Source organism: Lasiodiplodia theobromae, assembly GCF_012971845.1.
Source record: "Lasiodiplodia theobromae strain AM2As chromosome Unknown scaffold_34, whole genome shotgun sequence".
In the NCBI taxonomy this organism is placed as follows: Eukaryota; Fungi; Ascomycota; class Dothideomycetes; order Botryosphaeriales; family Botryosphaeriaceae; genus Lasiodiplodia; species Lasiodiplodia theobromae.
In genome coordinates, this window is record NW_023336513.1 from 144,374 (window position 1) to 157,326 (window position 12,953).

Here is a 12,953-nt window from a genome sequence, read left to right on the forward strand (position 1 = left end):
AGGAAAAGGAAAAGGAAAGAAAAACCGTATGCGTGTGAGAAATGGATACGGGCTGCTGCCGGCCAAGAGAACAGGTGCGCCGCTCTTTTTCGTCCTGCACTTGTTATGCGGTTGCCCGCTAACCGGTGAAATAAAAAACATTAAGGCAACGGACACAACAGCGGTAGCGCCAACTTATTTCCCGTGGCTGCGGTTCGTGGCGCTGCGCGTTCTATGCAAGCAGAGTTAAAAGCGTCCTCGCTTAGGTATGTACCTAGCGTCCAATCACGAAGAAGGTATATAAGCGCGTCTCTATGAGTAAACGACCACACCGTAGTGCTGACCGAACCAAGCTTCGTACGCAGGTACTGCTATGAGACGCCAAGTGGATAACTATGATCGTGGGTGGCACGCCAGCGGTAAAGTACAGACATGTGGAGTCTCTCTCCGTCGCCTTCCATTTACCATTTGCTGCTTCTCGTGCGTCGGTTTGTACACTGATATACGTTCAGGTCTCTACCGCAAAACGCATTAAAGAATACAACATTCAATATGTTCCAGAAAAAAAAAAGCCTATTTTCCCAGATATACCCACACAACATATAGATCCCCTTGCTTTCAAGCTTACATCCGTTCCATGGTTTCCCGCACGGGCAACAAAAGTCTGTATTCTCTATGCCCCCAAACCTGCTTTCAAATCGCTGCCGCGCGTGATGGCAAAGACCTTCGCATGAAGATCAATAAAGTGTAAATGCAAATCACCAGACACCGAGCGTCGCACACCCATTTTTAAAATTTGAACAAATTCAACCGTGACATTCCAACACCCATCTAAACATAAAGCACCTAAAAAAAGAAGTTATCAGAGGGAGAGGTGTTGATGAACCACGGGTATAACTTGACACAGGTACCCCAACGCCCGGCGACGGCCCAGTTACCATTCGTCGGTACGTACACGTATGTACAAGGTAAGACACGCATTTTTTGTCAGACGAGGACGCGTCTAGAAACGGAGAGGGGCTGACGTGGACCGAGTTAAACCTCACTTTAACGTAATCCAGGTGACGCACAGTGGCTAAGCCTTTTGTTCCACATATAGCCAACACTAAACACTATAGCAGAATAGTTATTACTCGGCTTTTCTTGTGTCACCATCAACGCCCATCAACGTTTTCGTGTCACAGATACTAATCCATGTAGAGCAATAATTTCCTTCCTATCCATTTGGTATCTCTCTTCCATGCGAAAAGAAATAAACAACAAAGAGTAACTATTCATCATACCATCATCTCGCATATCCATGCCAAAAAAAGTCGCCTACAACAAACTGTAGTTTCCCGCCCAGCAGTGCGCGCGCAAGAAAATTCAGAAAATGCATATATATTTACAAGTTCCTGTACCATCTCCTCTCTCTGACTCTCATCCCTTCGGACATTTAGTTATCCGTCGGGAACCTGCTGTAGTGCTTGAACACCGTCAAGCCCTCGATGACGCCATCGGCCGTCGCATCCTTGAGCACGCCGTCGCCGGACGGGATGTTCAGCGACGACAGGGCGGACGCCGAGTTGCCGAGGGAGCCGACCGTCTTGCCGTAGCGGAAGGCGTCGAGCAGGATCTGGCCGGGGCGGCCGGCCGGGTAGAGGGTCGAGGACGAGTTGGAGCCCGAGACGACGCCCGCGGCGCCGGGGCCGACGAGGACGGCGTCGAAGTCGGTGGCGTCGGCGGCCGAGTACGTCTGGTCGACGCCGTCGGCGAGGTGCTCGGCCACGACGACCGTGTCGACCTTCTTGTCCGACAGGGCCGACTTGAGGCTCGAGATGGACGCCTCTGAGGCCGAGTTGACCGTCGACAGGATGCCGACCTTCAGGCCGTCCAGGCGAGGGAGGCGGTCAGAGTTGGGGCGCACACTGGCGGTGGTGTTGTCGTGGTAGTACTTGGGGTCGGCCTCGGGCGCCTTCATGCCGATGGCCGTGGCGACGCGGACGGCGATGTCATGGCTGACGCGGTTGAGCTGGATCAGCACGTTCTGCTTGACCACGTCCGAGGTGAGCTTCGACGTCTCGAAGCGGATGGCGTTGATGAGGAACTGCTGCTCGACCTTCTTCAAGCTGTTGTAGAAGAGACGAGGCTGAGACCACACGTCGGTGAAAGTATCCGAGACGGTGCGGACAAGCTTGCCAGAGACGGTGCGGCCGGGAGTGGTGAAGAAACCACGGCCCTCCTTCTGGGTGGCCTGCTTGGGCTGTTGTGGGGACGCGCAATCAGTTAATGTGGCCAGCAAGAGGGAGGACCAATGAAACTTACGTAGCCGTTGTTGAGCGTGTTGGGAGAGTAAGCAGCAGTGTTAAGCGGGATGTAGTGCTGGCCAGCACCGTCACGGTTGTTGTTGTGCCATGGGACGCGCGGCTGGTTGATGGGCAGCTGCTCGAAGTTGGGGCCGCCGTGACGGTTCAACTGCGTGTCAAGGTAAGAGTAGATGCGGCCCTGCAGAAGCGGGTCGTCGGAGAAATCAATACCACGAACGATGTGGCCGGGTTGGAACTAAAATGCTTTTAGCGCGTGCTGACTAAATTTGCCTTCGCAGAAACAAGCTTACCATGACCTGCTCCGTCTCAGCAAAATAGTTCCTGGGGTTGCGGTTGAGCGTCATCTTTCCGAGAGGCGTGACCGGGACGTATTCCTCAGGCACGATCTTGGTGGGATCGAGAAGATCGAAGCCATAGCGGAGGTCATCGCCCTCATCCATGATTTGCACACCAAGCTGCAAGCCAAGTCAGCGTCCACGTGTTTGCTTGGCATGGGTAAGACACATACCTCCCACTCGGGGTAGCGGCCGTTGGCAATCGACTCGAACAGATCCTGACGGTGGTAATCGGCATTCTTGCCGGAAACAATCTGAGCCTCCTCCCAGGTAAGACCAGCCTTGCCTTGAAGGGACTTCCAGTGGAACTTGACAAACTTGGAAGCACCATCGTCAGTAACGAAACGGAAGGTGTGCACACCGAAACCGTCCATGTGGCGGAAGGACCTGACGATGCCGTGCTGAGCCATGGCCCAGAAGAGGGTGTGGAGGGTGCTAGGCTGCTGGCTGAAGAAGTCCCAAGCGCTGTCGTGAGCAGTTGCCGCTTGCGGAATCTCGCTGTCAGGCGAAGGCTTGACGGCGTGGATCAGATCCGGGAAGAGGATAGCGTCCTGGATGAAGAAGACAGGGATGTTGTTGCCGACAATGTCTTTTTAGACGGTTAGTAAAGTGGAGAAAATGGAAGTAGGATTGTAAGAGCGTACCAAAGTTGCCCTCGTCGGTGTAAAGCCGGACGGCAAAACCGTGAACATCACGGGCGGTGTCGGCAGAACCCCTGCTGCCAGCAACAGTGGAGAAACGAAGGAAGACAGGAGTCTCCTTGCCCTCCTTGGCGAGGAAAGAAGCGCCGGTGATGTTCGACCAGTCAGCGTAAGAGGTGAAGACACCGTGAGCACCGGCACCACGAGCGTGGACAGCACGCTCGGGAACACGCTCATGGTCGAAGTGCTGAATCTTCTGGCGGAAGATGAAGTCCTCGAGGAGCGTGGGGCCGCGCTCGCCAGCGCTCAAGCTGTTCTGGTCCGAAAAGGGACCGCCAACATCGCTGGTCAGGTAGACATCAGTGTCATTGATCTCGAATTGAGACATGAACTCGTCAGTCTTCTGAGCATCAGCGCGAGGCTGGAGATTGGGGTGGCCGGCAGGCACATCGCGAGCATCAAGCTCGGCGCCCATGTAGGGGCAGCCAATGGCAGAGACAGAGCCCGCGAGGGCGGCGGCGAGTCCAAGGGTCGGCAGAAGCATGGTTGCTGAGGATCAAGGTCGCACCAACTAGCCTCTGAAGAGCAGGCGGCTCTGTGTCTTTATATATGAAAATCCAGGCGGACCAGGTGGCTGGACCGGCATCTTACAGCAGCAGGAACTGGCAGTGAACCATGAACCCGGCGTCTTGGCCGGTCAATCTCAGGTCATTTGGGCAGATCCCGTCTACGGGTGAGGTGATTGAAAGTGGAGCGGCGGGGGGCAACATGGGAGCGGCCACGCAGACGCGCATGCGGTGGCACGGGCGGGCATTCCAGGGCGTGGAAGATGGCAAAGAGCGTGGATGGGATTGATGGCGCCAAGACGGTCAACTAGTGCACGGCAGGCTGATCCATGCAGGGTATTTCCCCGAGCACAGGTCGATTCTCGCGCTGCGCGTCCGCTGACGGTGAGGAGCTTGCAAATGCACGCGCGCTGACTTGTTGGTGGCGATGCAGCGAGTAATGCGGGCCCGGGGAGCAGCAGCGCCTTGCCCGCTGTGGCTTAAGCGGGGAGTGAGATTGATTGACGCGGCCATGGATGTAGAAACAGAACGAAACAGTCAGCCGGTGACGACAGCCGGGGCAGCTCGCACGGCCAAGCACACGGCCGGGGCGGAGTACAACGGCGGCGGGAGGGCGCTCTGGTTGAGGCAAGCCGGCGTCTTGGCTGCGCGTGTGATGGAGTGATGGACAGGAGAGCGGGCGGCTACTGCTTATGTCAAGGGCGTGAGCCAGACCACGGGCTGAATAATGGACGGACGACGACTGGCGATGCTGGGACGGTGTGCAATAATGGCGAATGGGGAAGAGGTGGCCGGCGGGGCGCAGTGCGGCTCGAGAGCGGCGAATGAGAGAATCGATCGCGGACAGCTGCAGGCGCCTTGCGAATATGGACGGCCGGGGGGCGTGCAGGCTCGGGCGTGGACGTCGAGGAATGACGTTGGGTCGTGGGTGGAGGCCGGGGCCGCTAGCGCTGGATTGGGTGAGGTGGGCGGCCAAGGGAGCGGCCGACAGCAGCGCACCAGCCACCGCGCGTGCTTATGCAGACACTCGGGTCTCGAACTACTCCAGACGGACAGGTACCTGCGTGCCTACCGCCCGCTGCGATCGCAATTTCACGCGAAACACCAGCTGCTCCGCATCCACGGCTGCCCTGCCTCGGCACAATGCGCTGAAACAGGTTAAGGTCGAACTGTGTGCGACCCGGCCATGTCGCTGCTTCTGGCGCATGAGGGAACGTTCCAAGGCCAGTGGAGAGCCCATAGCACCGGGCCAGCGCACAGGATTATCTCCGCGGCCATCACCTCGCCTCGGGCCAGATGCCGTCGTGAATAATCCACTCTTTTAGCTCGTTGTTGCCCGCGTTGCGTCAGGCGGCGGGGCTGCTGTGTTGTAGTGCCTGAGCCCAGCATGCAGAGAAGTCCGAGAGGCCAGCGAGCCGCTCCTCTTCTCCTTCGGGCAGCACAGCGGTGAGCTGCAGATGTCGTGCAGTGCCCTGGGCGTGTTCGCGTGCAACTCAACCACGGTGTTTCGTTTCCAGAAGTCTTCTCCTTTCCGCTGATTCGCCGCTGGCCTCTCCCACGCGACCCCCCGAGCTACACCGCAGCTTGCAGACGCTCCCCTCACAGATCCGCGCTGACCAGGGCGTGCCGGAGTATCAGCAATACGGCCTGCGCTGCACTTCGATGCTGTGCCACGATGATGCCTAGATCAGCGAATACAAGGCGTGCCTTAGCTGATTTGAGGTAAGCTTAGCAGGGTGAGACAGCAGTTAATCGCCATTCGAAAGTTTCTTGCCATCATGCTTACTCGCTACCCGAGATACTTCCCAAGAATAGCCAAGACATCCCCGCCTACGCCCACCTATCCTCGTCCACTAGCATCAGCGTCTATATCGACAACACCAGTATACGCTCTCAGTCCGAATCGGGCACCGGATGTTGGCAAGTGCCGGTGGCGGCGACTAGTGATGCCGGCAGATGGACTCGGCGGCGCCACGCCTCGAGACTTTTGTCATGACGTCGAAACAAACAATCGAAACGAAACACTTCCTCTCGTCTTCTCGAACACGGACCCGCAACATCTCACTGGCACACGACGAGCTCATTTATCCCGCCAAGGCGACGATTGGAGATGAAGGAGCACGACGCGTTGGTAGCGACGCCTGGTGAGTCAGAAGTGGTCGTCTTTCTGAAGTGTCGTGGAATTTGGGGTGGACATGGACTATAGACAAACAGGCAGGCAGACCGAGCATCCGGGGAAGGCGCAGACCCTATTCTTCCCGCAGGCCGCTACGCACTGCCGATGACAAACCTCATGCCATGGTCAGGCGGCCGCGAGCAGCAAATGGCCTTCGTACAATTACTCCGCACGACAGAAAAACTCATGGGCCTTGCTGACTTGACTCGTAGTCTTGGACAGTCCGTTCGACCGCGGTCTCAGCCCAGAACGCCGCGCCCAGGGAGCTGGTTCGGCAGGCCAGCCCACCGGCCCAATCGCACCTGCCTTGTTATTCAGGAACAGGCAGGTACTCCCCGCTGGACCCTCGTATCGCCACTGCATGCCGATTCAACACCGGCAAGGAGTTTATAGGGGCCTGCGTTCAACTATTGCCCTTTCTAACCGTGCGCTGACTCGGCATCGGGCCGCGGCTGTGGTATTTGCGCTGCACGCAATGGTGCACGCCTGTTCCTTCAATCGCACCCGCCGGCCCTGCCAACCCGTTAGGCCCGCCGCAAAACGGCCCGAAGGAAGCTGGGGAAGCTACTTCATCTCAAGGCCTCCCTGGGCGCCGCGCTCATAAATTGCAAGAGAAGGGCAGCGTGAAGAAGAGAGAATCAGGTGCTCACCCGATGAGAAAAGAGGCAGTAGCTACCCCAGTCCCTGGCCCTGCACATCCACCTGCTGCTTTCGGCTTGGCAGCGGTAAACCAGGAAACCTTATAGGCGAAAGTAAATTACAGCCTCGATCGACCAATCAGCGCCCTCAACCGTCCATTACAAAGGAAGCAGTAGCGCTCGGGTCGCCTGCCATCACTATCACATTCCCCAGAGCAACGGTTTGCTTTCTTTTGGCCACGCACGTGTACCCACTTTTCCTTCGCCGCACACCTGCATTCATCTGACTTCTGATTTCGATGTCGCCAAGCCGAGATGCCTTGTATACCAAGACAATTATTAATAGAACATCCTACTATCATCGGTCAAATGTCTACCTTTCCTCTTCTCCGCTGCTTTAACGCGTGATGTTTGCAGTCGCCCACGCGTCATCAAGATCCTCATTCGCGCCCTCAATAATGACGATGAAAGCCATCCCTGCTCTACCACATGCAAAAAAGCAAACAAAGACATACTCCACACATGCAACCCTATGGGAAACCTACTCTAAACACCACGTGAAATGTTCCGGCCCGCACCCTCTCGGTTATGCTTCCATTTCCCCCCTTCATCCTTGTTGCACAACAGGCCGTCTATCCGATACACGTCTTATCCCCCCACCGAACCCGCTCGCACCTCCCTTCATTGCATGCAACGCGTCGAAAAAAAAAAAGGATCGGCGTTTCGGGACAGCAGAACCCGGAAGCCCGAGATCCTGCTGCTACCGCTGCTGCCTTTGCCGCTTTTCCAGATGACATGTCTGCTGCGGAGACTCCCGCCGCACTCTTCTCTGTTTCGGGACACGGCCCGCCTGCTTGGTGTGGACCGTGAGCGAGAATAGAGAGGACCGAAAAAAAAATAAAAAAGAGGAAAGGGATACACGCGGTGCATAACTGCCAAGAATGAGGGCTCGCGCGCTTTCTTCGGGTCATAATAATACTCGGGGCCACCCTTACCAGAGAGCGGAATGACGGGGATTGTCATTGGTGGGATGGAATGCTGCTGGATTTTTCGCGAGCGATGCTGAGAAAAACCACCGATCTCTCCCAAAAGGTGTCCTCCGACTTCCGTGAGGGTTAGTCCCCGTACTTGCGGCAAGGCTGCAACGGGATCGGGGACAAATTGTTTCCGAGCTTCGGAAGGACGGAGTGCCGTACCGCTTTTCCCGTTATCTTAAACTTGTTGCCGTTTTAGAATTTTGAACTGCTTGAGATTTTTGGAGCGAGGTGTAGGTTTCATTGAATGATGATGCTGTGCACCATTCAAACATGCTGAAGCAACCCTTCTTCGCTTGCGATTCTGGCTTTGCATCATCTTGACATGGTGCCTACAAAAGCTCACTTACCTACTCTAAAACTGTGCATCCGTCAACTCCTACAAAGCAGACGCCACCAAAAAGAGCGAGTTTGAAATGATGTCTTTAGTTGCCTTGACGCGCCGATAGTGATACGCTCTGCACACTCGAAAAGTCCACCACAGGAACGTAATGAAGAATTAAATACTATGCTGGATTGCCGTTCCTCCAAGTGACTGCAGGTGGACCATACGCATGCTGCCCCAGCGAGCGTTACGAGCCGCAAATGCTTTAGACCTGTAGCTCTTTATGAATTAGGTCCTCGACATCCAGATTAACTTTTTTTTGGCTCGTCCACAGCTCCATGTTGGAGCGCAATCCTGAATCTCCATTCTTCAGGAACGCTCCCAATGGCGTTCGGTCACTAATGCCTTGAACACCCCCCACACTGGGTCGCCAAGCTGTAGCCGGGTACTCGTATGGCTCTGTCATAGCAAGAGAAATTGAGGCTCAGCAATGGAGAATGTTACAAGTGGTGATGGTCATGATCATCGTAACATACTCAAAGGACGAAGTGAAACTCCTTGTTGATGGTCTTACACAAGTACTGTCAATAAAAGAAAGCACGAAAAAACTTCGCCTACGTCAGTTCAGACTGACAGACTACTGACAGAACGCATGATTCTTTTTCGTAGACTCGCAACGAGACCGAGTAAATGGGTGGAAATACATGTTGATGTTTATCTTGATGACCTTCTAAGCCAACTTTCCACAGAGAAGGGGTGAAAGCAAAGTGCTGGAAAGAAGTGAAATATAACCCAAGAAGACATAAGATGTGTATCTGTCCTCACGTGGTAGTATGAAAAGAGAGTGATGATGTCACATATGTCCAGCTGGCCCGCCTCAGGTTTTTCCACGTTCTTCCACAACCTTAATTGAGTCTTGATTGGAGGCTACCCAATGAAAATCAATCGGTGGTACAGCGCTTCCGCCAGCATTGAGACCAGAATGTCAACACGGCATATACCGGGGCCAGGTTGAGACATGGCTGCCATGGTTGTAGAAGAGGAAAGTAGTGCGATAAGTGGCGTAGAAAAAGTTTTGCTAATTTTCCTGAGAGCTGCTGCATGGAAGAGGAAATACTTTACCTAAGCGAGAAATCGGTAGAGTCCAAGGGCGGGTGAGGGAGGCTGCGGATTAGGTGGCTGAGAAGAAGACTGTGTATCTTTGGACTTTATTATTGGGTTGACGATGCAATAGGTCTAATGATGGTTAGCTTGCATGGGGAAAAGAAAGAGCCCAACACACTCTCGAAATTCTCTTTCTATAGTACTCAGTGCAGCAACCAACGAGGCCCGATCTTAGTGCATCAAAGAGGAAGGGGAAGAAGGAATTCGCCCCTTCCCACGAGCAAAATATTGAGGCCCAATCTTCCCACATAAAGCCACCTCTTGCAAGTTTTGACTGTTTGTAAGCCCCCTGTAAACCACTTCTCTTGTCTCTTGCTGATACTGCAGGTAATCCGCTTAGTGGGTATGCATCAAAATCGGTTTCCCCATATATGCTTCGGCGGCCACCAGTCCCTTCTCATTACCTCATACCGTCGCATTAGAGCAGAGAAAAAGGCCTATTTTCGAGGTCAATTGGTGCAGAAGCACAAAGGTGTTCGTGGTGGTCTCCATCTTCACATTTAGGTCATTCAAAAAATCTGGCGGGCATCAGCCCTCGCCCGATGAGATTCTATGAAGTTGAGAAAGAGGCTCCGGATACCACTATTATGATTTTGATCAGAGAGATGAGAGAAATGTGGAATCTGAGGGTGATTCTGCTGAGCGGTTCATCACTTCCGGATTTGTTCATCAGAAATCAAACCGTTTCGCAAATAATGCGTCATTGTTGCCATATATGCAGCCCATGTGCTTAGGTAATGTGCCAGGTTGCAGTGCTGCACTATCCATCCGCTTGTATAAATACCCTGTCTTCTCTGTCCATTTTGGCTTTTGAACATGAGGATACAGCACTTGTTTTCTCAGTCAGCGGAGACACCATGTCGCGTGAGAAGCTCCTGCGACGATCTTCACTGTCTTTGTTCCTCTTTGTTTCGTGGTGTCGCTTGCTGGATACTCTCACCAAACCTTTCTTCGATAGATACTGGATGAATAGACACAGGAGAGATTGGTGATGATGGCCGGTTAGGAAAAGAGATTATAGCACGATGCAATATCGGGGTTTGGTGGTGGAAGGCACCATTAATTTATGCTGGGGAAATAGGATGAAGATGAAAAGTAGGTATGAAGCGGAAGAAAGGGGTTTGCCAGCGAGACGGGGACGCCGGAAAAGTGAAAAGCCTGTTGCTTCTGAGAGTCGGCACAAGTGGCTTGTTCATTTCTTTTTGCGATGATTGTTTCAGAGCGTTTTTTGGAGGGGAAGTGGATATGTGGAATATTGAGTGCACTTATATGCGTCTCGGATGGCAGACGGCGGGTGACGAGCAGTGAACGATACAACATTAGCTAGGCATGTGCGTGGATCAAACCTTGATTGCACGTGAAATGATCTCATCAAGATTTCCATCCATTAATGATGCATACCGCATGCACATATTAAATTTTTGATTATTCGGACCCTGTAGAAACACGTTCCCAAGTTCACTTAAAGGGAATATGAATGCAGATACTCACAGAATATCGTCATCTTCCTTCTCATAGAAGAGCTTTCGTGCAACCAAGAGATATCCGTCATTCTGTAGCCGATCCACTCAGATAAAGGCACATAATTCGGGCAAGATGTCTCCAAGATCAAGTACTCGCATGCATCAGTACATGTGCGAGGGCACGTGTTATCGAGTCATACGAACTAAAGCGGCAAAGGTGATTAAATGGCAGGTTATGCAAGCATTCAAGGAGTCGCAGTTCCGTTCAGGGCAAATCTCGTGCCAGGAAAGACGCTCGTGTGTACAGATCTCGCAGCGGAAAACTGAAACAAGACCCCTCAACGCAGTTTCAAAAGGAAACGGGGAGATGGAACACGGCGGCGGCTGTCTACGCATTTGTTTATGTCAATAAAAGCGGGACCAGAACTACTAAAACTCGAAACATACTAGCACTTCGGGAGGAGGAGCGGTGCGGGATTGGGGAATCGCTGAACTTTAAGCTTCTGACATTGCTGTTGGTGTTGGTAATGGAAATTCCCGTAGAAGACCCTTAAAAAGAAAGGAGAAAGGGCCTATCCACTTTATATAGAGATCGATAGAATGAGTGTTATGAAAAAAAAAAACCATGGCAGCGGAGGCCATCACCCACACAGTCGGCCTAGGCGCATTCCGGGCGGAAGGATGAGGGCGCTATGCTGATGAAACCAGATATCGTCCACAGCTTTCTTTGGCAAATGTTCTTGGCGATAAATGACGCTCTACCAAGTTGAGGTACGTAGTATCCGTCCTTCGTATACATGAAATAGTGCCCGCCATTAACTGGCAATAGTGCATAGCTCGCCTGCTTTCCACGCTTAGTAAGATAGTTAAGGACCGTGAAGCGGCGGCCAACCAGAAGCGAACGAAATGTTAGGCCAATCAGGTTCTTGACGCTGATGCGTTAGGCGATAATGAAAATACCAATCATAACTGTTAGGCGGATAGCGAAGATCTAGCCTGTCACGGTAGTACCTATCAGGGTAGCGATGTATATAGTCCATGTACGCCCAGTCATAGCGAATATCACGGTAATAGCCAAAATCACTGTACTCGGCGTGCTCAACATCTCCGAGAGCGTCCCACTCGGTTCGAGTACCAGCCAGCGAGCGCTCGTATCCGTCGTTGCTGATGACATTGATGTGGTCGGACATGTTGAGCGCGTGGGTGAAGACGATGAAGAAATCACCTGCGACCTTGGAGAGTACTTGCATAGCACGAAGGTCTAGCCTTTTAGCTGCGGACGGAATCGATTGTCGGACAAGCGGAGGCGACGGCCTGGCGATGATGGCTATCTCTTTCAAGGCGTGTGTTTGCTGCATGAATGTCTGTGTCCAGGTGTCTAGATCGCCAAGGGTCTCGTGCGGTTGGGAACGGAACCATCGATCGTTGAAGAAATCTAGATGGAATGTTTCTAAAGCACGCGGGAGGAGGAGCAGTTTTTGAATGACAATGGGATCTATTTTACAGTCTTTCAGACGCAGCAGCCTGAGTGGAGTCTGTCGGGCGAAGCCTTCGTAGTTCAGCTTGTCCAGGAAAGAGCTGGCCCTCAAGAATTTGGCGTTGCGAAGAGCGATTTCACGAAGGGTGGGGTTGAAAAAGATGTGCAGGACACTGTACTCGAGCTAATACTCGAGCTCCGATGTCTCACTAGAGGAGACTGGGTGCAGGTCGAGGCGTACAATGGTCAAGGATGGGAGGATGCGCTAAGATGATGGTCTATGGAAACTGGCCAGACGAAGAGTGCGTGTGAGTTCAAGTACAAAGTCAAAGTCGTCTATGGTCGAGCCTTTTCTCGCTACCTGAAGCTCTTCCAGATTAAGGCAGGCTTGGGCAAGCTGATTAGATGGGTGCGGGCACGATCTCGACGGCAAAGGTCTACGCTGAATCTGCGGATGAGAGCTTGGCGTGTGGGATGGCGGGATAGAGTTTTTTGGAGAGATTCTGCAGCAGAAAGGTTGTATAACCATACATCGGAGTATAGTTGTGCTTCGGCCAGATCTCGGAAGAGGCGCGAGACGCAACAGAGGGTTTTCAGGTGGGCCTTTTTGTGGACGTGGCGGACGATTTCGGTAAGAAGCTCGACGGGTAAGGGATAGACACCAGGCGGGCGGATAGTCGGCGAGTCTATATAGAAGGATCCAAAAGGGAATGGCGCGAGCGCACGGCTATAGGGCACCAGGCAGCCAAGGCCCCCAGCCGGGCTTAGAAGAGGCGGGGCCTCAGCAGTCGCACGCAGCGGTTGGCGGGAGGCCATGGGGCTGAGGCATTGGATGTCGGCGTGGAGCCG

At 53.3% G+C, this 12,953-nt stretch overlaps 2 protein-coding genes across 2 annotated transcripts; both read right to left on the bottom strand.

Annotated features, from left to right (window-relative positions):
* Positions 1-1,414: 1,414 nt before the first annotated feature.
* Positions 1,415-3,805, bottom strand: LTHEOB_9845 (Mycelial catalase cat1; the record flags this gene model as incomplete). The annotated part of the gene is made up of 5 exons (XM_035519477.1): positions 1,415-2,221; positions 2,284-2,520; positions 2,576-2,740; positions 2,794-3,209; positions 3,265-3,805. The coding sequence occupies 5 exons, from the start codon at positions 3,803-3,805 to the stop codon at positions 1,415-1,417; spliced, it is 2,166 nt and encodes a 721-aa protein (XP_035368428.1).
* A 7,794-nt stretch (positions 3,806-11,599) lies between these two features.
* LTHEOB_9846 (LysR family transcriptional regulator) lies at positions 11,600-11,877 on the bottom strand (the record flags this gene model as incomplete). Its single annotated transcript, XM_035519478.1, has 2 exons — positions 11,600-11,618; positions 11,672-11,877. 2 exons carry the CDS (start codon positions 11,875-11,877, stop codon positions 11,600-11,602), a joined length of 225 nt encoding a protein of 74 aa, XP_035368429.1.
* Between the last annotated feature and the right edge of the window lie 1,076 nt (positions 11,878-12,953).